The sequence below is a fragment of the Melanotaenia boesemani genome, chromosome 19 (genome assembly GCF_017639745.1).
Source record: "Melanotaenia boesemani isolate fMelBoe1 chromosome 19, fMelBoe1.pri, whole genome shotgun sequence".
NCBI classification, from domain to species: Eukaryota; Metazoa; Chordata; class Actinopteri; order Atheriniformes; family Melanotaeniidae; genus Melanotaenia; species Melanotaenia boesemani.
This window is the reverse complement of record NC_055700.1, coordinates 27,459,024-27,480,744: the sequence shown is the minus strand read 5'-3', so window position 1 is coordinate 27,480,744 and position 21,721 is coordinate 27,459,024. Positions and strand designations below refer to the sequence as shown.

The 21,721-nt window shown below is 40.1% G+C and overlaps 1 protein-coding gene across 1 annotated transcript in view; it reads right to left on the bottom strand.

Annotated features, from left to right (window-relative positions):
* Nucleotides 1-5,047: 5,047 nt before the first annotated feature.
* slc27a6 (solute carrier family 27 member 6) overlaps nt 5,048-21,721 on the bottom strand; it is a 32,611-nt gene continuing 15,937 nt past the window's right edge. Inside the window, exons 4-10 of the mRNA XM_041969338.1 lie at nt 17,165-17,289; nt 15,181-15,375; nt 11,198-11,288; nt 10,911-11,109; nt 10,409-10,506; nt 10,091-10,221; nt 5,048-6,021 (exon numbers count right to left, since the gene is read on the bottom strand). Of these exons, the coding sequence (XP_041825272.1) occupies nt 5,845-6,021; nt 10,091-10,221; nt 10,409-10,506; nt 10,911-11,109; nt 11,198-11,288; nt 15,181-15,375; nt 17,165-17,289 (1,016 nt within the window). The 3' untranslated portion in view covers nt 5,048-5,844. The remainder of the gene's footprint in view (nt 6,022-10,090; nt 10,222-10,408; nt 10,507-10,910; nt 11,110-11,197; nt 11,289-15,180; nt 15,376-17,164; nt 17,290-21,721) is intronic.

The window sequence follows — 21,721 nt, the reverse complement described above, 5'->3', positions numbered from 1 at the left end:
AGGAAAAGCATGACCTTCGCAAAGAAGCACAAGTCACTATCATGACACATGACAGAGTTAAACTGAAACTGGAGACGTACTGAGTCATTCTTAATCTCACAACGTTGTTATAAATGTACCTGTTGTAGTACTGTAGTGTAGTGCTGCCTGGCTTTAGCTGCATGACTCCGACACTTGACAGCATTCACTGTTTTATGATAAATTAAGAATATATCAGCAAAACTCTGCCCGATTATGATTATTTTGGTTATAATCGGCTGATTTGTTAATGCGACCGATCAATTGGTCAGGCTCCACTGTCCTGAATACTCAAGAGGCCCTTTTAATGTAGTGCTACACTTCTACAGTAATTTAGCAGACACTTTTCTCCAAAGCAACTTACATCTGAAGGTGGGTAGGCAGCAGTGTAAAGGGCCTGAGGACCCAACTGGAAGGTGTTAATATTCGTCCATTGTGGGATTCAAACTCGGGTCTCCTGCATTGGAGACAGATGCCCTGCCAACTGGTTACTCACTTCCTGTGATAAACCTTTGGTTCCTACGACCTCGTTGTTCCTAGTTTCCCAAGACAGATTTTGGTCTAGTTCTGCGTCACTCTGACTCAGTCAGCTCCTCATCGCGTTCAGTTCTTGTTTAAATTAAACAGACTATCATATCGGCCCATTTATTTGCTGCAGGATATATTTCTACGTTTTAAGGCTCATTTATGCAACTGATGCAAGGAGTAGCTTCTCATTTGTTAAACAACCATTTGGGAAGACACATCTTGTGGTCGTGGAAAAGATGTTAGTCTGTTTAAGAAGAGTCAAATCATGGCATTAAGCAGAGAAAACATCTAAGGAGATGCAGAAACTACAAGAACTGGGTTTAGAACTGTCCAACGTATTATTAAAAACCGGAAAGATGGTGGGGAACCATTGCCTTCCAGGGAGAAATGTGGTCAGAAAAACATCCTGAATGATGGTGATCAGAATCAGAAAAACAGCAGTAGAACTAAGGACTGTTTAATAGTGAACGTAAGAAAATTTCCGCATATACATGTCATGATCATGGGCCAGCACCCAGGTCCGGTCTAGCACTTCAGCATCCCACACCGTCACCCAGGTCCTGCCCAGCACATCAGCATCCCATGCTGATGCTCCTCATCTTGCTCAACTCCATGTTTCCGAGGGGATCCTGGGATGGGACACTCCTCATCTTACTCAAGTCCATGTTTCCGAGGTCCAGATCGTGACACTCCTCCACTGTCTCTGGTTCCGGCGTCCGAGAAGGTTGCTTCTCCTCTGCTTCTGGTACCTGCGTCCGAGGAGGTTGTACCTCCTCCGCCTTTAATGCCAGGACCTGTCTTGGAGCGGATTCTGCTGGACTCACCAGAGGTTCAGGTCCTGTCGTTGCGGCCTCTGGGCCGCCCTCCTGAACTCTGTTACTTGGACTGTTTGCTTGGGCCTGGTCCCCCTCTGCCCACCCAGCTTTGGCTTGAGATTTGGAAATTATTGCATCCTTTTTTGGATTTGGGGTGAAAATTTTATTTTATAATTTTTTAAATGTAATATATATTGTGATGTAGGGGTTAAAATTATATGTGTGTGTGTGTGGGGGGGGGGGGGGGGGGGGTGTAATATAATTAAATGAACTTTTGTTATTGAAGTTTTTATTCGAACACACATAAACCTACAATCAAACTCGAACACAAATACTGACACCATAACAGACAATGTATCCAGCATACCACCATACATATATATAAAGGCCTCCTGTATATCGACATTTCCTTATTTTCCTCTTGAAACCACCAAAACATACATTAATCAATGTCACCTCTACAATTTTTCATATATACACATATACCCTGTTCACAAAAAGAAACATTCCCAGGTCCTCTTAAAATGTTTCTCTTCATTGTTAATTCTGGCCAACATGCATTCATATGATGCAACTTCTGACATCAATTCCATCCATTTTTTAACATCTGGGGCGGTTGTACTCTTCCATACTCTTAAAATTGTTCTAGCAGCTGTGATTATCCCAACTTTTAGAGCCCCTCGGTCATATTTAGATATGTTTGGCATTTCTGTGTGGTCCCCTAATATACACAGTCTTGGTGATACAGGTAACGTCACACCCAGCCATGTACTCATACGTCCCAGTACTTTCTCCCAAAATGGGTACACTAGCTTACATCCCCAGATCACATGTATGAATGTCCCTGTTTCACTCTGACATTTCCAACATAGGTTATTTCCTATTAAGCTCATTCTATGTAATTTTGAGGGGGTGAAATAGAATCTATGAGTTGTCTTATACTGAATAAATTTCCCCTTTGCCTCTCTCATGTATCTCCCTGTATTTGACAATATCCTTAACCAGTCCTCCTCCCTCAGATCACACCCTAGGTCTTTCTGCCAGATGATCCTCAAATTGTTACACATATTTTCTCGTATACCATTAAATATTCTGTAAAATATGGCTGCTCTGTGTGTTATACTGGGTAGGTCCAGAACTTCCATCAATGTATTCTTACTGTGACAAAATTTCCCCTTTGTGATACTGTCTCTTATTTGTAAGTATTTCCAAAAATTACCTTTATATTCCAGATCATATTTTTGCATGATATCAGCAAAGGACATGAACACTCCACCTACATTCAAGTCGCTCAGTTTACGTATCCCCCTTACAAGCCATTGTCTCCAGTAGACAGGTTTCTTCCCAATACTCATGGCTGGATTGTGCCATAGAGAGGCATAAGGTTGTCTTAAGTGTGAGATATTATATATCTTATGAATTTCTCTCCAGACTGTTTTGGAGTAAGACAGCACTGGATTTGAAAAATAATTATGTCCAGGAGTTGTTACACCATGTGAGAGAACTTCCAGAGGTTCAAACGGGCTAGTCAGTTCTCTTTCAATTTTGATCCAACTCAGCTCTTGGTCTATCCCCTTCTAATGTTAATCTAGACATTTCAAATGACAGATTATATAATCTTACATTAGGTTGACCCATACCTCCTATTTCCTTCGGTGCCCACATCTTTTTAATATTAATCTTTGGTCTTTTTTATCCCATAAAAAGTCTTTAACAGTTTTATCATAATGTTTAAATAATTGTGGTGCTATGTTGACTGGAAACATCATGGAGACATAATTGAATTGTGGTGCAACCACCATTTTAATTATATTAATTTTCCCCCATAATGTTAGCTTCAATTTTCCCCACTTATCCAGGTTCATTTTAATTTTCTGGAGGAGTGGTTCCATATTTGAGATCATTATGTCAGCCAGATTTGGATTTAGTTGAATACCTAGATATTTCATACCAGAAGATAGGAACTTGAAGCCATATGAAGTGATAACCCCAGAGTGACATGTATGTGATATTGGCATACACTCTGACTTATGCCAGTTTATTTTATACCCTGATAATTTAGAATATGATTCTATACATTCAAGCAACCCTGGCAGGGAGTTCCCTGGGTCTTCCAACACTGCTAAGATATCATCAGCATACATAAATAACTTGTGCTGTCTGCCCCCTGCTTGCACACCTTTAATCCTCATATCAGCTCTGATCGCTACAGCTAATGGTTCAAGAACCATAGTAAAGAGCAGTGGGGAGAGAGCACATCCCTGTCTTGTCCCCCTGGAAAGACAGAAAAAATCAGATATCAGCCCGTTTGTTAGAACTGCTGCTCTTGAGCTGGAAAAAAGTATCGTCACCCATTTACAGAAGCCAGGACCCAACCCAAATTTTGAAAGAGTTGACAAGAGGAACCCCCACTCCACCCGGTCAAAAGCCTTCTCAGCGTCTAGAGACAAAGCTGCCACTGGTACTGGGTTAGAGCAGTTCATATGAATCAAATGTACAAGCCTTCTCATGTTATCAACCGAGGATCTTTTTTTAATAAAACCTACTTGATCTCCATGTATGACATCTGGAAGTATTTTTTCTAAACGTGACGCCAGGGTCTTTGTCAAAATTTTACAATCCACTCCAATAAGGCTCACGGGTCTGAAATTGGATTGAATAGAGGTATCTCTGTCCTTTTTAGGAATAAGAGAAATTAAAGCTTCATTAAATGTATCAGGTAGTGAGCCCCTCTCAAATGCCTCCATGTACACTTTATGCAGTATGGGGGTCAAGATATCAATATATTTCTTGTAATATTCAACCGGGAAGCCATCCAAACCAGGTGATTTCCCGGTTTTCATGGATGAAATAGTAGCCCTAATCTCTTCCTCTATTATTGGAGCATCTAGCATGTCTTTTTGCTCATTAGAAGAATGCCTCTGTGTCTTCTGTGTTAGAAGCACAAGAGGATGTGTAAAGATTTTCATAAAATTTTTTTAAAACCTGATTAATTTCTTTCGATGAGGTTACCACCCCACTATCCTTTTTAATCATTGGAACGTTGTTAGAATTTTCCTGTTGTCTTAATTGTCTTGCTAATAATCTGCCACTTTTTTCACCCCCTTCATAGAAAGTGGTTTTTAGCCTCAATAGAGCATACTCAGCCTTTTTATCATATATATCATGTAATTGATATTTCATATTACAGAGTGTTTTGTATAGATTATCTGAGTAGTGACTTGCCAATTCTTTCTCTAATTTATGAATCTCCCTGTCTACTGTGTTTTCTTTCTTCACCCTCTCCTTTTTCATTTTTGAGGCATGAGCAATAATTTTTCCTCTTATATAAGCCTTAGATGTTTCCCAGACTGAGGAGATTGTTTCTGTGGAGCCAATATTAATTTCAAAAAATGATTTAAGATCCTCTGATAACATGTTGCTAAATGACTCGTCTTGTAGCCACGAGGTGTTAAGCCTCCAACGTCCTCTTTTCACATTGTCTGTGTTCAGGTTAATATGTAACTCCACTGCAGCATGGTCACTGAGGGCAATAGCCCCAATCTGAAATTAAATGAACTTTAATTAAAATTACTTTTTTTTTAATCAGAAATTACTTTTGCTTTGCCATCTGAGAAGCTCCTATTAGCTGAACGCTGCTTATCTTGAAAATGTGGGACAGCTGACGCTTCAAAAGCTATACAAAATGAACAATTAAACTTTATTGCACAAATTCAACACAAAAATATTAAAAACAGTCCACCACAAACCACAAAACACATTTCAGTGTCACACAATATTTGTTTTTAGTTTCCAAAGAGCTTTACGAAGTGGCCCTGGCTACCTGACGTCCCCCTAACCGTTACTTTTCCAGCCTTTTGTTGCTCCTGTTCCAACTTTTTCCAGACGTGTTGCTGCCATCGGATTCACCAATAGTTCATTCCATGAAATAAAATGTCTGTTTCAACATCTGATATGTTACGTTTTACTGGGAATAAAATATGGGTTGAGATTTGATTTTTATGTTGCTCTGCTTGTAAACTTGGACGTGACGAAATTGCTGTTAGTGGAAACCTTTCCTACCATCATACATGAAAGTGGAGCTCTTTATAATCTCAGTTTTCAGCAGTCTGCCAACATTTCTAAAGACTATCCATTAAACGTCGACTGGTTTCATTAAGGGTTTTAAATTGTTTTATTATCTGTTTCATCGCTTTATATGAAGATTCTTCATTTACCAAATCAGGCACCTTCTTTTTTAGAGGAAAATTAACAAAAAATTAATTAACATGAAGTCACTTCAGTAGACTTCTGTCTGAAAGAAATACATTCAGGTCCATCATGTTTATCAGAAGCTTTTTTTTAGATTAATGAGAAATGACTGTTCCAGTGTTTCCAGTGAACTCATTAACATCCTCTTCCTGGCTGACTGGATGAGGGCTTTTCATCCATCCACAGCCAAATGTCAAACTTATTCCTATCACGCTGAGCATCCTTAGGAGTTCTAGAGCTTTCTCTGTCCACTGATGATGCTCTGGTGGATCTGCTCCGTCAGAGGAACGTAGGTCTTCTCATGGTAGTCCAACACATAGAGGGGATCGGAGATGGTTGAAGGGTTGAAGCCGCTCTGCACCAGCTGGAACTTCTGCTGCTTGAAGGTGCTCGTCATCTCCATCACCTCCTGAGAGGTAAAACACAAACATCAGGCGCATCAAAACTGAAATAAACACATCTTTCTTTATGTTTACCTCAGATATGTTTCATATCTACCACATGTTCCTATTCAACTGATTCACACAGTACAACAGCTATAGTCTGGGATGCTGTATCTGGCTGAAGACACTTCTAAACATGCCTTCAGGAAGCTGGATCAAATCTGATTGGTTGAGGTGTTTGTACCATGACAGCATTGAAGAAGACCACACGATTACTTTAGAGCTTTGATGCATGAATCTTGCGGCCTGTCACATCCAGGGATAGTAAAGCTGATGCTCCACTTAATGGTCATGTCTGTTCATTGCTGAGTCCTATTTACCTTAATACACAATAACTACATGATGCAGAAACAATGGGAGTTTGATCCCAACAGATCACCTATATTCTTTACCAGTTTATGCTCTCTTATGTATGTAAATAGTTCTATACTTTCATGCGTTTTTTTATGTTGCAATGGTTCAGAGTTCACTCCTGAGATCCGACTCCAGTTTCAGACACCGGTTGGCGGTGGGAATGCACAGCTAAAAAGATGTTTCCAACATGTCCTAAACTAACATAGCCTTTCTTGAAAAGCTTGCATAATTTCTACAGTTGTCGTCCTCATCTTCATTCTTCTTTCGCTTTTTCTTTTCTTTCTGTTCTTCTTCTCTAGTTTGTTTCTCTCTCTGGTTGCATGTCAGCTATTCTGCTCAGCACTTCCACCGGTACTGCTCCATTTTCTTCATCAAGCAACGGATAGTTAAGCTCCTGAAAATGGACCAAGTCACATGTGTAACCGACGCAGGAGATAAACGAAACTGTCCGTCTGTCTGCGCATCCGTCTTCTGCGTTGAGCATAAATGTGCCTTTACAGTCATTTATAAAACCCAGAACTACAAACCTTGGTGTCAGAGTGTTGGTGGTTTTAAACTTGACAGGCAGATCAGTGGTGTGGTGAAATACTTTTTTTTTTTATCAATTACAGGTTCTACCTAAAATTTAATCAGTTTTATCTTTTAAAAAATTCAAATGTTTGATTTATGCTTTTACTACATCTGCCTTGGACTGTAATCCTGTGTACGCTGGGCTCGACCAAACCTCCCTGCTCGCCTACAGTTGGTCCAAAATGCAGCTGCTCTGCTTTTAACTGGGACTAAAAACCATCACCCCCCATCATAGCTTCACTACGCTGGCTTGAACACTAGAATTCATTTTAAGATTTTATTAATTGTTTTAAATCGTTAAATGGACCAGCATCAACTTACAAATCAGACCTGCTAGAACTCTACACTCCATCCACTGAGGTCTGCAGACATGGTCCTCCTGGTGGTTCCCAAATCCAGACTCAAAACCAGAGGTGATCCTGCTTTTTTAGTAGTGGCATGCAAACTGGAGTGACCTCACCACCTAGATCAAACTGGCCCCCACCCAGATCAAACTGGCCCCACATAAAAAAACACACCTTTTTACTCCTCGACTTTCAGCCCAGCACGAGAATCATGTGTCTCTGTTTGTCTTTTAATGGATTTTAGCCCTTTAATTTCTTTTAATGTGTCCTAGTCTTTTTCAAGAATTTTAATCTTGTAATTTAATCTAGTGTATCTTACTCTTTTAATTTCTTTTGGTATATTTTAGTTTATAGATTTCTTTTGTATATTTTATGAAGGAACTGGTCTAGACTGGTCTGGTGCTGTGAGTGAACTGGTTCCTGGTTTGAGATGGTCCCTGTGTGTCCCTGAATGCATGTATTTGTGACTGAAAGACATCTTCGGCTTCTGTGTGTCCATTCACTACAATATGTTGGATTCATATTAAAGTCGATTTAAATTTGTGATAAAAAAAAAATATTTTTAAAAAAATTAAAAATTATAAAACCAACCAAAGACTTCAGGACCCCCAGCGGAACATCCGCGGACCCCCTGATGAAGACCTCTAGAGCTGAAGTATCTCAGGATGCTGTTCATTAGTAATAGTAGGATGGAGTTAGAGGTGGACAGATGGATGGGGTTCATCAGCAAGAATGAGGACGCTGCGATGAGGAGCTGAGATGAGAGACAAACTTCTGTATTTACTGGACTATCTATGTTCTAACCCTTAGCTATGGTCACCAGATTCTGGTAGACACTGAGAATGAGATCACAGGAGCAAGCTGCTGAAAGGAGCGTCGTTTAGAAGGAGGTCGGGTTCAGCTTGGCCCACATGACACTCGCCATGATCCACGTCCATGCCGGCTAAAGACATCTGTACCACATCACACCCACAGGGGACTCACTGTGATCCACATCCAGACCAGCTGAAGACATCTGCACCACATCTGGCCTGCAGGACACTTGCCATGAACCACCTCCAAGCCAGCTAAAGACATCTGAATAACATCTGGTCCACAGAACACTCACAGTAACCTATGTTCATTTTGCCTGAGTAAAGATGCAAAGAGAATGAATTCTGCACTAGCAATAATGATGGATGCTCGTTAAGGGCCCTATCACCCCTCTAAAATAGTGAAATGGTTTAGTCCACACCGGCACTGGATTATTTAAATGAGTTACACAAAGTGCAGCAAGACAGTCTGAGGAGAAAGTCATGTATTTCCCAAAGAAAACTAAATCTGTATACCAGAAAAGGGAGAGAAAAAAAGGGGAAGAAAATGAAGAGAGGAGCAGCAGTTTCTTTTTATCTCATGGAGAAGAGAGGTGAGCAGCACCTGAACTAACACAGTCTGAGCTGAAATCTGCAGCAGGAGTCTGTAAGCAACACGTTAGGATTAATTTGGGGACAACAGATTTATTATTACGGCTCGCCATTTGATTTTACGGACCTCAAGATAAAAACAGTTATCAAAGTTTGTATCAAAGTCATGACGTATTTGGTGTCAAAGGATCCCTTGTAATTTTAGGATTGTGAAGATGCCATCTGGCATCACATTAATGGAAAAACTAAATGCAACATACATCAAAGTCTGTAATGTTGATAACAAATGATCTACCATCATTTTTAAATGAATCAAATAAAGCAGGAAGATTTCCCTAATTTAAGGCCGTAATGAATGATGAATCAGTCAGAGTCTTCTTATTGTAATCTCTACTGTTGGTGCTTTTCAGTCACATTTAATACCTTATAAAAATATCTAACCTGGAAAAGGGCTGTCTTATAAATTATTACTGAATTACTTCATTGAGTGTGTTAACTAGAAAATAAGGCAGTGACATGAATCAGAAAACTGTCCAGCCTGCATGTTATAAGACACAGATTAGAAGTTTACAGTCATACAGGAGGTACAGCATAAAACATGACTTGTATGTTTGTTAGTCTATAGCCTAGCAAATGGTTTATTGCATAACAATCATATTTACTGAACCTTTCAGTACCACTTTACCATTGTGGCATCAGTATTAGTACTAAGATACCATTTATGATCTTTGTCTGATACCATGGTAAGAGTATGCATAAGAACTATCCATCAAGTCCACATAGGGGCCCACTAAGGTGGTTTGTACATAGGGACCAGAATTTCATGTTACGCCCCTGCCCGGGACAAACCCAGGACGTGCTCAAGGGATTATACTTTATTTCCATTCTTGCCTGGGAAGGCCTCAGGAGGAGCCAGAGAGTGGGCTTTCTGGATCTAAATCCTGAACTTGTTTCCTCCATGACCTGACCTTGAATAAATTGAAGAAAATGAATGGATGGAAATGAGGCTGCGGGGTATTGTAAGTTCCTGGTTCTCATGGTCCCACTCTGGTCATTAAAGTCAAAATATCTGAATCTGGAAACCTTCCTGTTCACTGAGAGCTTATATCTTAAGGAGGGTTCAAAGATATTCAAACCCAAAACTGTAGGGGCTGTTATGGTTGATATAATCCAAAGCATTTAATTAATCCCCTAACTAATTTACCATAACGTTTTATTCCTAAAGCACTTTAAAAACATTTAATTTAAAATTGATCAGTTAATTATCCTCAACTGTTTTTAGTTATACAGAATGATTTCTATGTGCAGTAAGATTAGATTATGATGAAAATCAGTCAGCATGTCAGAATTTTCTGGTTCATTACCTGAAGTCTTATGAAGAGTGGACGAGCATAGGCTGGTAGATCCCTTACTGCGTGGTCAAACAGTTTCTTCCCTTCAAACGTGAGTCCAGATCTTACAATCAGGGCGGCCATTCCCGCTCTGCCCTCGTGTCCTGAAAACCAGGCGGGTCAGTGTTATGGTTTCATTCTAGTTCTTTATCATTAGCAGTTTTACTGGAGCAACTGTGACGTTCCAATTTATTAGAGCTACAAATAATCCTGAAGGAAGTGTATCCTGCGATTTTCTGTAATCAATACATCTATTATATTTACGTTGGATACTACAGACAGAAAGGATACCTGGTACTTCCACTCCATAAACATTGACTTCTTGAATAAAATCCACCAGTCCGAGAATCTCTGTGACCTCCGTGGTTGCAACATTTTCACCCTTCCACCTGAAATCAGCAGAGATAAAGAAATCAAGGATTTTTGCTCCAGATGTTGTGTACTGGTGAAAGGTCTGGACTGCAGGCAGGCCAGTTCAGTAGCCGGACTCTTCTCCTGTGAAGCCATGCTGCTGTGATGGATGCAGGATGTGGTTCAGCATTGTCTTGCTGAAATCTGCAAGGCCTTCCCTGAAAGAGACGTTGTCTGGATGGGAGCAGATGTTGCTCTAAAACCTCCATGTACTGTTCAGCATCGATGGAGCTTCACAGATGTGGAAGCTGCCAGTTTCACAGACAAATGGTTTAAAATGATGCTTCTGGATGTCTTTTCTTGCCTCTTCACTTGTGGTAGCAGCTAACAGTATTTTTAAATGGATAAATGGGATGTGTCAGATCTGGTGACCAGTTTGTACCTGAAGGTGTCTCCCACTCTGTCTCTGAAGCAAATAAAGCCCTCCTGATCTTCAGCCATCAGGTCGCCCGTGTTAAAGTAGGCGTCGCCCTTCACAAACACGTTCCTCATCAGTTTCTTCTCAGTCAGCTGTTTGCTTCCAGCGTAGCCAAAGAACGGGCTGAGAGTGCTCACCTTGGACAGCAGGAGCCCCGTCTCTCCTGAAACAAACACAAAGACTTTCCAGGTCAAGACTTTAGTCAAAGACAAAGGAAAGAGAGAGCGAAAGGAAATGCTTTAACATCTTACCCATCTTCACTCGCTGGCAGAAACCATGCTGATCTCTCACTGGCTCATCTTTGACCATGTCGTACTTCACCAGATCATACTTGAATAGGAGCTACACAAAACATAAAGACTTGTTATTGTGGTGCAGTGAACGCAACACAGGTTTATCATCACATGTAGGATTCACCACAGCTGGACAAAAACTGTCTCAGTAATCAGAAAATTCATAAATGAAAAGTTTGGACTTGCAGGTCATTAGAGACTTTTCATCCCTTCAGGTCAGTTTTTGGACATCATTCCGGTCGTGTTTCTCCATCTGGGATACTTTTTTTGTAAGGAAGTGTTTCCCTTGAAGAACTTAATTATACTTTGTCTTCAAGTTCAACAGGAAACATAAGGGACAAACTCACTACCTGTTCAGGTTGTTGGAGGACAAAAGAAGTCCTCTCCTAAAATCTGCTATAAGACTATTACAGATGAATAATTTTGTTTAATTTTATTTCCTTAAACCATGAGAATGACAAATAATCAAAATGTGTACCTATATAAAATCTACTATACAAAATTTAATGAATTATGGGAAAAATATAACTTTAAAAAGGATAAACCTGAGCAGTCAGTGCAAATTCTAGTAAATGTTTTAGGTAGAACTCACAGTATTTGTTTCTGAACAATTCTCTCTGCCCATAGATGCTTTACATGATCTATGATGTCACAAATGTGATGAAGGCAGTGTGGAAAATTTGTATATAAAATGAATGGCTCACAAATAAACGGCTCACAGCTGTGACTCGATTCCCATCAGTCATTTAAAAGAGCCGTTCAAAAGAATCGATTCGTTCATGAATGTCTCATATCTACAGGAAATCAGCTCAGATCCAAAGGCTTGTTCAGCGAGAATGGCCCTTTTAAACACATCGGTTTGCCCATAAACGTAGAAAATGTTCCAACCTGATAAATAATGTTGATTTGTGGCCTCAAACAACTTCTGTTGGTTTTATGCTTCTTTTCAGCTGCTTCAGGCAGCGAAGTTCTGTTTCAGTCCAACTACCTGCCCTCATATGTTAAGAGACCGCTGAGACCACTGTTACACTTTGCAGACTACAATAAGAAATATAAGAAATGCGCACAAATTTATGTATTTATTATTAACGTTTCATGATCAATTTCAATCAAAGGCGCCTGTTTCGGCTATTATTCTTTTTTCCTATTTATCCTGAGATAATGAGAACCGTTTTCTCGTGATAACGGGATAATTGATGTTATCTTGAGAAAACAAAGTTTGTTTTCTCGAGATAACGAGATGATTAAGGTCGGCTCAAAAATGACATGACATGACAGCTGATGGGAAGGGTGTGCGGACCATTCTCACTGACTTCACACAGTTCGTTTACGCCGCCATGTTGGGTGGCAATAAGCTAACTGGGACCCACTGATGTTTCTCATCAGGGATGGCGCTAGCAGACTGAACACTTTCCAAATCAGTTCAGCTCTGATGTGGTCAGGTCAGACAAGGATATTAAAAAAAATGCACTTGTTGGTGCTGAAAATCCGTATGATTTTCCAAATTCCTGGTTAAAAAAACTCCAAAACAACCAACTGATGGCGATATTGTTCCTGATTTACCTTATCTACCTGATCAATGGACAGTTGCACTTCGCAGGGCTCAGATTATGTCAGATTAGAGGCTTATAAATATTATGTGCACAATGGGAATCAGACCTTCAGCTGTGGAAAGTTCCCCAAAGAAAGTTTTTCCTCTTCATGTCAAAGCTGAGTAGAAACCAGCAGCTGCAGATAACATAACCACGATGTAAAGATTAGGGACGTCCCGGTGATATATTTCGGAGTTAACGTTACTAACAATTACTGGGAGGAAACATGGCTGTTTAAAAACTGTTTTATTGAGACCACAAAGGAAAATCCATGTCTAACCTATTACCCTGAGGACCCCTTCATGCAACTACCAAAAACCTGTGGACCCCCAACCACCCACCCGCCCGTGTTGAACCCATCCTGGTTTTAGGGTTTAGCTGCTTCTCACCATAAATGATGCATCCTGGCTGAATTATTTCCTTTGATAAAACCAAAGTTCAGCTAATGAAATGGTGCGAAGTGTTTTCAGGTTCCCAAAACTCTGGTTTCATGTGATTGAAACACCCAGATGATTAAAAAAAGACTTAGCAAATACACCTCAACTCTGGCCTTCATTAAAATCCATCTAGCTCTATACAGTCAAAACTTTGGGGACGCCCTGTGCTCACTGGACGACCCCCTTGTGGGTCCACGGACCCAGGTTGGGAACCAGTGCTGTAGAAGGTTAAATACCTGCTCTGAAAACTTTTATTCTTCTTACTATTCTCCAAAGTAAAAACAAAAAAAGGGGGAAAAAAACATTTTCTATTGCTTTTCTACCTGGAGTGAACATTAACAGATTAAGATTTTTCCTTTTGTTTTTTTTACACAAAAATAAATTGAAGGTAAAATAGGTGATGGAGAAGCTTTATCAGCTCTCATCTGATTACATGTCACACTGCAACATGACTGAGTTCAGCCTCAGTCTGCAAGAAGTAGTCTGATGAGTATTTGGAGCTATTTATAGGCAAGAATAAGGTAAATCCTCAGAGTAAAATGGAGAGGGGGAGGAATGTGTGTGCAGGCAGTGTGTAACACCACGTTTCAAACCGTAATCTCTTCTGTAATGTCCTGTAATCAGAAATACTGCAATAACACAAAAAGCTGATTTTATCACTGCAGACAAATAAATTAATTTAGAAGTTTTCTTTGAGTTAAAAATGAAACAAGAACTTGTTGATCCAAACGAGATGTGTGATGGCTGTATGTCATTATTCCACTTTCATTAAATAACAATCTTTTATAAGATTGTGTGGGTCAGAGAAAGAGACAGTCTAAGGATAGCTGAGGTCAGAGATTACAGCTAAATACACAAGAGGCAGTCTTTTGTAACTCCTCTGTAACAGCAGCTCTCTCTGCAGCCAGGATTTAGTGCAGCTAATACCAACATCCACAGATAAGCCTGTAGGTTGATCATCCTCCGACTTTCCAGACAGACTTACACAGCAGCTTCTTCAACGCCGCTGATCATTCAGACACACGATTCATACACCCAGGAGTCTATTTACTATCTAAAAGAGTGAATCTGTAAATCACTGATAACAGCGAGAAACACGTCAGAGCTTCGGAGCTACGTTTAGCAAGTGTTCAGACCCCGTCTAAGCAATACAAACACACAACAGAAACTATTTCCATGTTTCCACTTTTTCCTCATTTCCAGTTATTTCTGCTACTATTTACCTGCTATCCTCACTAAACCAACTCCAGCTCAGCTGCTTTGTGGCGCCACCGTGCATCAGAAACGTCTTCTTGGCTTTATTCCAGCCATAGAGAAGCATTATTTTTCTTCTATTCACACACACATAGAACTTTCTGCTCACTGGTTGATCTTTGGCTGCTCCTGATTGGACGTTACCGTCAATCTAAGCTCTCTGATTGGTGGAAAGTCTGACAGGAAGTGGCTTCATCATCATGTCCAGGTCTAAATAGAGGTCTCTTAGCAACATAGTAATGAGGTTTTAGGGTTAAAGATCCTTTACAACATGAAAAGCTCTAAAGCCAAAGAGATATTTGGATCAGACACTAATCTCATTAAACATGTGGAGACATCTCAACACATTTTTAATTATTCTATGTTTTCACATGTTACTGATTTTAAGTCCGGCTACCTGTCAGGGACCAAAGATGGTAATCAGCCACTGCTATAAACTTGAATATTTATACGAAAATGTTCATTAATATGCCTGATTCCTTTCCAAAATAAATAAATACTGGTTGATTTCAGTGTGAGGACATCTGCGAATAATCTTTCAAACTAAAGGATAGCAAAGGTGCGCCAGTCCAGATTTAAAGACGTGGAAAATCCTTAAATTATCTTTGATAGTTGATGATCATGCCTTGTTGCAGAACTGACACTTGCAGACACTCACCCTGTAGAAGAAGTTGGAACGGCCCACCGTTCCAATCCTGCCGATGTGGTTCATGAAGCACAGGTTTCCCTCGGTGGAGCCGTACACTTCGCACATTTTAATGTCCCCGAAGCGACTCAGGAACTCCCGCCAAACATCCTGCCGCAGCCCATTCCCAACTCCCATTCGCACCTTGTGAACATGATCCATTTGTGTCTGATAGAGGGAGAAGTCTGTTATTACAACCAGCTGAACAGATTCATAGCAACAGATAGAAAACGTCTCATTTAACATGACACACTGAAATATACATGAAAAATACAACAAAGAGAGGAACAGGGTTTGTATCTGTATAGGAACCTGCAGGAGAAGACAGCTCTTCTACTGGGTAACTATGCTAAAGCATTAAAACACAAAGATTAACATTGCTTACTTATTCCACTTATTAAACTTCCATTTCCATAACGAATTTCTATGTGTAACTTGTTGGACAGTATTAGTGTTGACTAAAGTCTCAAACAACTGTGAAATTTATCCTGTAGAACTGAATGACGTAACGTCCTGCAGAACGTAACTCTGTCCTCATTGAGGACTTTTTCAAGCTGAAGATGTTCTCAAAATTTTTAATAACGTTTTTATTCCTGACTGAAGAAAAACCACCTTCAGACAAACTTTTCCTTCTCTGCATACAGACAGTAATTAGTGCGCGCTTGTGTGCAGGCTTTGGCCACGTGAAAAAGGTGCTTATGTGCACAACATGCTCACATCTTTAATTTTCTAATCAGTACATTCATTCAGCCGTCCACCCACACAGACACATAACAAAGACAGTTTGGACAAAGGGGACTTTGAGTCCAGTCTGAAGAGGGGACCAGCTTGGCCCTCTAACTGTGTTTGTATCCACCACAGGAGGACGCAGCACAAAGCCTCGCCTTGTCTTTCTGCCACAGTTGTGAGCAGTGTTGAATGATTCATAAACAGCAGAGGCTGGAAAGTTCTGATTCACTCGCTCATGAAGCAGCAGTACATGGTCATTTTCTGACGTCACGAAGTCACAACAGCAGGAAAAGTTGAAGATGCATTTGGAAAGCAAAGATCTTTCTAGGCTGCAGGGAGAGTCAGCGGGAGGTCAGAGTTCCCGGCAGGTTCTGTCATTGGGGAAAAATTAAATTTTTTAATCTGAAGTCTTTATTTGGCTCTTTAACTAATTGTAAAAATAAAATCATCAAGAAGCTCATTAACCTTGAACTCTTTCAGAGGTCGCAACGGAAACCGATCCGACCAGCTGAGGTGTTTTATTATCATTTTTATTGTGGCGGGGTGTTTGAGCTCCAGGTAAACGCAGCTTTGACGTTGAAATGATTGATTTTTAAGGCTCTTCTTGGACGGGTTCCCTCTTATCTTTCAGGTCTGCTCCAAAGAACCAGTAATCACTGTGCTTTACGCACAAGTAACATTTTCTATCTTAACGTTCCCAGAGTCCTGACTGAATTTGAGCTTTTAGTGTTGCCGCCCTGCAGCCTGGAACTCTTTTCAGTCTGAAATGAAAATGTCTGAACTCATTTAATCTCAACTCAATCTTTTTTACTTTCCAGACAGCAAAAATCTTACGAACAGTGTCTGTTTTTAATTGTTTTTTACTTAATTTTAATTGTGTAATTGTTGACTTCATTCACTGCACTTTAAAATTTGTCAGTTGTATAAAATCATTAATGTATTGGTTGCTGATCTATGGTCTTTGTATTTTGAATCTGTATTTTAAGGTGTGTGCTGCTGACTAGGTCGCCTTTCAAAAAGTGATCTTGAGCTCACTGGGATTTTTAACCTAGTTAAATAAATGTTTAATAAAAATAAAAAAAGGTCCTAACCTGCTAAAAACATTAAATAAATTATTTTTAATAAAATTATCTCCAGGAGATTTTTTAAGTATCTCATTCATTTAGAAAGACCAAACAGATGTTTTTGTAAATTGATCTCAAAAATAAAGCAGATCTTTTAGGGTTACCTTGGGCTGGTTGCAGAGGTATCTGCACAGCTCGCCGATGTACTGGAAAATGGTCACATCGTGTTTCCTGCAGTCGCTCCAGAACTGGGAGGCCGAGAACTTCTTCTTCAAGATGCAGGTGGCTCCTGTCAGCGAACAGAGGATGTCAGGATTCAGCCATACGACGATTGGAAGCGTTAGCACCTCCACCTACACACCCGTTACTACTTGCATTCACACCACCTGACCTGCTGCAGGTCGCCTCCTCTGGACGAGTCCTGCTACTCTAATAAAAACTGAACCGCAAGTTTACACTCATGATGTTTGTAAATGCAACTAAAATTGAAGTCATCCTCGCTTCTGTCATCAAAACATGGAAAATGAAGACATTCCGTTTGCAAGTGACATTTATGTTTTTTATTTGACTTGAATAGAAACTGAAGCGAGCAGCAGGCCTTTACATTTGTCCCTGTTACATCTCTCTCTGAGAGATCATGCTGGGTCCCAGCAGCTTCATCCCAGACACGGCTCTGTCAGAACCTGAAACCTCAACATATTTAATGTTAGCTTCAGGTTTGCTCTGCAGAAAAATTAATTTTCACCTTGAAATCTTCTTTTCTCCGCAAACATCCACAGGATTCTCCTTCACACATAAGAGAATGACTTGTTTCTGAAAGCCAACTTTAACCCAGTAACCCAAACTGGTTTGCAACCACTGATTCTGCTCCATTGTAATACCCACCCTCCACTTTATCAGGTCCACCTGTTCAACTTCCTGTTGATACAAATATCTAACCAGCCAATCACATGGCAGCATCTAGTCATGTAGATGTGGTGAAGACGACTTGCTGCAGTTCAAACTGAGCATCACAGAGGAAGAAAGAGGATTTAAGAGACTTTGAACGTGGCATGGTTGTTGGTGGAGAATGGGCAGACTGGTTGGAGATGATAGAAAGACAACAGGAAGTCCAATCAGCACTGGTTCCAACCAAGATCTGCAGAACAGCATCTCTGAACACACAACACGTCCAGCCTTGAAGCAGCTGGGCTACAGCAGCAGAAGACACACCGGGTGCCTCCTGTCAGCTAAGAACAGGAAACTGAGGCTACAATTCACACACACTCACCAACACTGGACAATAGAAGATGGAGAAACGTTGCTGGTCTGATGAGTCGACATTTCAGCTCCACATTCAGATGCTCGGCTCAGAATCTGCTGGAAACATCATGAAAACTTGGATCCATCCTGCCTTGGATCAACGCTTCAGGCTGCTGCTGGTGTAATGGTTTGGGGGATATTTTCTTGGCCCACTTTGGGCCCCTTAGTACCAACGTGTCCTGGTTTAACCAGCACAGCCTACCTGAGTATTGTTGCTGACCATGTCCATCCCTTTATGACCACAGTGGAGCATCTTCTGATGCTACTTCCAGCAGGATAATGCACCATGTCACAAAACTCAGATCATCTCCACCTGCTTTCTAGAACATGACGATGAGTTCACTGGACTCCAACGGCCTCCACAGCCACCAGATCTCAGTCCAGTAGAGCAGCTTCGGGATGTGGTGGAACGGGAGATTCTCATCATGGATGCAGCCGACAAACCTGCAGCCGCTGTGTGAAGCTGTCATGTTGATATGGAGAAAACCTCTGAGGAAGGTTTCCACCACCTGCTTCCATCTATCACACCAGGAATTAAGGCAGTTCTGGAGGGAAAAGGGGTCCAACTTGGTAGAAGGTGGACCTGATGAAGAGTCTGATTTGGATCCAGCTTTGCAGCATTCAGCTTCCTGTTCAGAATAAACTGAAAATGAAGTGATCCAGGTCCTTGTTGCTGTTTTCAGATCTCTACCTGCAGCATTAGCCTGTCTTAGTCTCTTCCAATCAAAACGGGGAATTATTCATGAGGAAATAAATAAATCCGACAGGGCTTGGTTATTTTCTGCAGAATTCCTACTGTTTCTGGTGGTGTGTCAGCTGATTTTACTCTAATGAGGCTAAATGAAGGGTTTTTTTTAGGAATCTGGAATGGAGTCTGACCTTTGAGACGTGTACTGGTACTAAAAAAAATACAACAGAAAACATGAGAACATGATCAAAGTTTTACTAATATCACATTCTGAAGGAAATCGTAATGAGTTGCAAACTGCTGGCAGAGTGTAGCTGGTGGTGTTATTTAGGTGTATTTACTGCTGTAGAGAAGCTGCAGGTTTTCTAACAGCCTGTGTAATGAACCTCATATGCAGACAAACTGTTACCTGAGCTCGTGTCTCTCTTCTTGCACTGGTTATTTTAGAAATTAATAAAACTCATTTATTTGATGAAAATTATTTCTAGGGAAAGAGAAGTTCATCATTCTCTGTACCGCTTAGTCCATTATAGGTTGCGAGTAAGCTGAAGCCTATCCTAGCGTTAACAGGTGAGAGGCAGGTACACCCTGGACAAGTCACCAGTCCATCGCAGGGCCACACATAGGGGACAAACAACCATTCACACTCACACACACTCCTAGGGAGAATTTACAGTAATCAATTAACCTAACATCATGTGTTTGGACGGTGGGAGGAAGCCAGAGAACCCAGAGAGAACTCACACATACACGGGAAGAACATGCAAACTCCACACAGAAAGGCCACCGCCCTCAAGGTTCGAACCTCCCCCCAGCCAAGATTCGACCCAGCGACCTTCTTGCTGTGAGGCTGTGGTGCTAACCACCACACCACCGTGCAGCCCCGGAAAGAGAAGTTACTGAAGTGAATGTGATGCACTGATTTCAGACAGCTGTTAAAAGTAGTTTCCAAACCTGCATTTTCATCTTCACACACTGTTAGCAAGCTGCGATTTTTAAAAAGCGGACGATGCCGACGAGACTTCTGATGAACCAGATCTTCACGTGTGGAGGGGAACTAGTGATTCCCTACAGATGCTCGGTTCATGTAGACTGAATCTGACAGTCAGAAACTGGCCAAAACCAGCCAGCAAGAGGGTCCAGTCTGCTCCGCAGGATGAAGTTGGTAAATATGAAAATAACAGAAGATATTAGCTGTCATATGTGATAAATATACATATATAAAAATAAATACATTTATATGTATATTTTATATAAAATATAAATACAACAAATTTATACACTGTAATCTTACTTTTTCCACAACAAAAAATAAATAAAAATAAAATACGTAAATGTAAAATTAAGGTGAATTATAGCTGAGACTTTACTTATTTTTCTCCAGAAATTGCAGGTTGTTTATAAACTTTTTCTAAAAGAATTGCTCAATAATGTAAACATCTGGATACTTGTTTGTACTACAACATTATTTCTAGGTTTTTCTGCTGTTATTTCACTGGTCCGACCCAGTGTTGTTTTTGGCAGGCATCTCAGTTTTAGTCTCAGTTTTAGTCTTCAGCATGAAAATGCTTATTAGTTTTAGTCACATTTTAGTCATTTCTAAGTTTGATAGTTTTAGTCCAGTTTTAGTCGACAAAAACTCAAAAAGGTTTTAGTCTCGTTTTAGTCAAATAAAAAAAAGTATTAGTCTTTTAACAAATTAATTTAGGTCAATAATACGTAATAAAAAGTGGAATCAAGGTTGAAAGGTTATAACAAGTTTTGCAATTCATAAAACAAGTTAAGTTTAATGCTTTAACATAATAACCAGATCTTTTACCAGACTGATAGCTAGGGCTGGGCGATATGGCCTAAATATAAAATCTCAGATTTTTTATAACCAAATCGGATTTCCAATTTTAATCTATTTTTTTTCTTTTCTTTTACAAAACATGAATATACTTATTAAAAACATTTATTTGTTTATATAGATGAATGCCAGCAAGAAAAAAGCATATAATGTCATAGCTTTTCCACCATATAAACGACTTCATATCTTACATAAAAATATGCGACACAATGCATCCGTGATCTCTTTACATCTGGATCCTTATCGTACAGGATCCACTGCAGAAAAAAAAACCCTGATGAAGGTTGTCTCTTAACTAGAGTTTGTGGGCTAAAGTTGACTTTTGCATCTCATAGTGAGATCCCAGCAGCATTTCTCACTGCAGTTATACGTACAGCTAAATCCCAGGCGTGAGTGAAGGGTCACTTCACTGAAAATCTGTCAGACAAACACCGTTCTGGTGTGGAGGGAAGGCTAAGTGCTGCTAACTAACCATGGAAAAAAAATCCAGATTTTCATACAAATAAATCTCCAGAAATGGAAAATTTGATTTATCGATTTTATCGATTAATCGCCCAGCCCTACTGATAGCTTTAGCCGAGACTTTCCCATCAACAGGGATGCAATGCTGCCGTGCTATACTTAACTGCACACAAGAAAATACAAGCTGTATGAGTTCAACATATAGCAACACATTGTGAGATTGTTGTTTGGTTATTTTCATCATTAATTACAAAATTAAAAGGAATGGTTTTAGACTGAGAAGGTTTCCAAACAACAGCAGATACTTTCTGATCTACTTAGGGTTCTGCTTTGCACAGATAAATGGCTAACTGTGGAATTAATTACTCCAAAAAAGCAAAGAGCAACAACATCCTGACTTTGGTATATGTGGCTTTATTT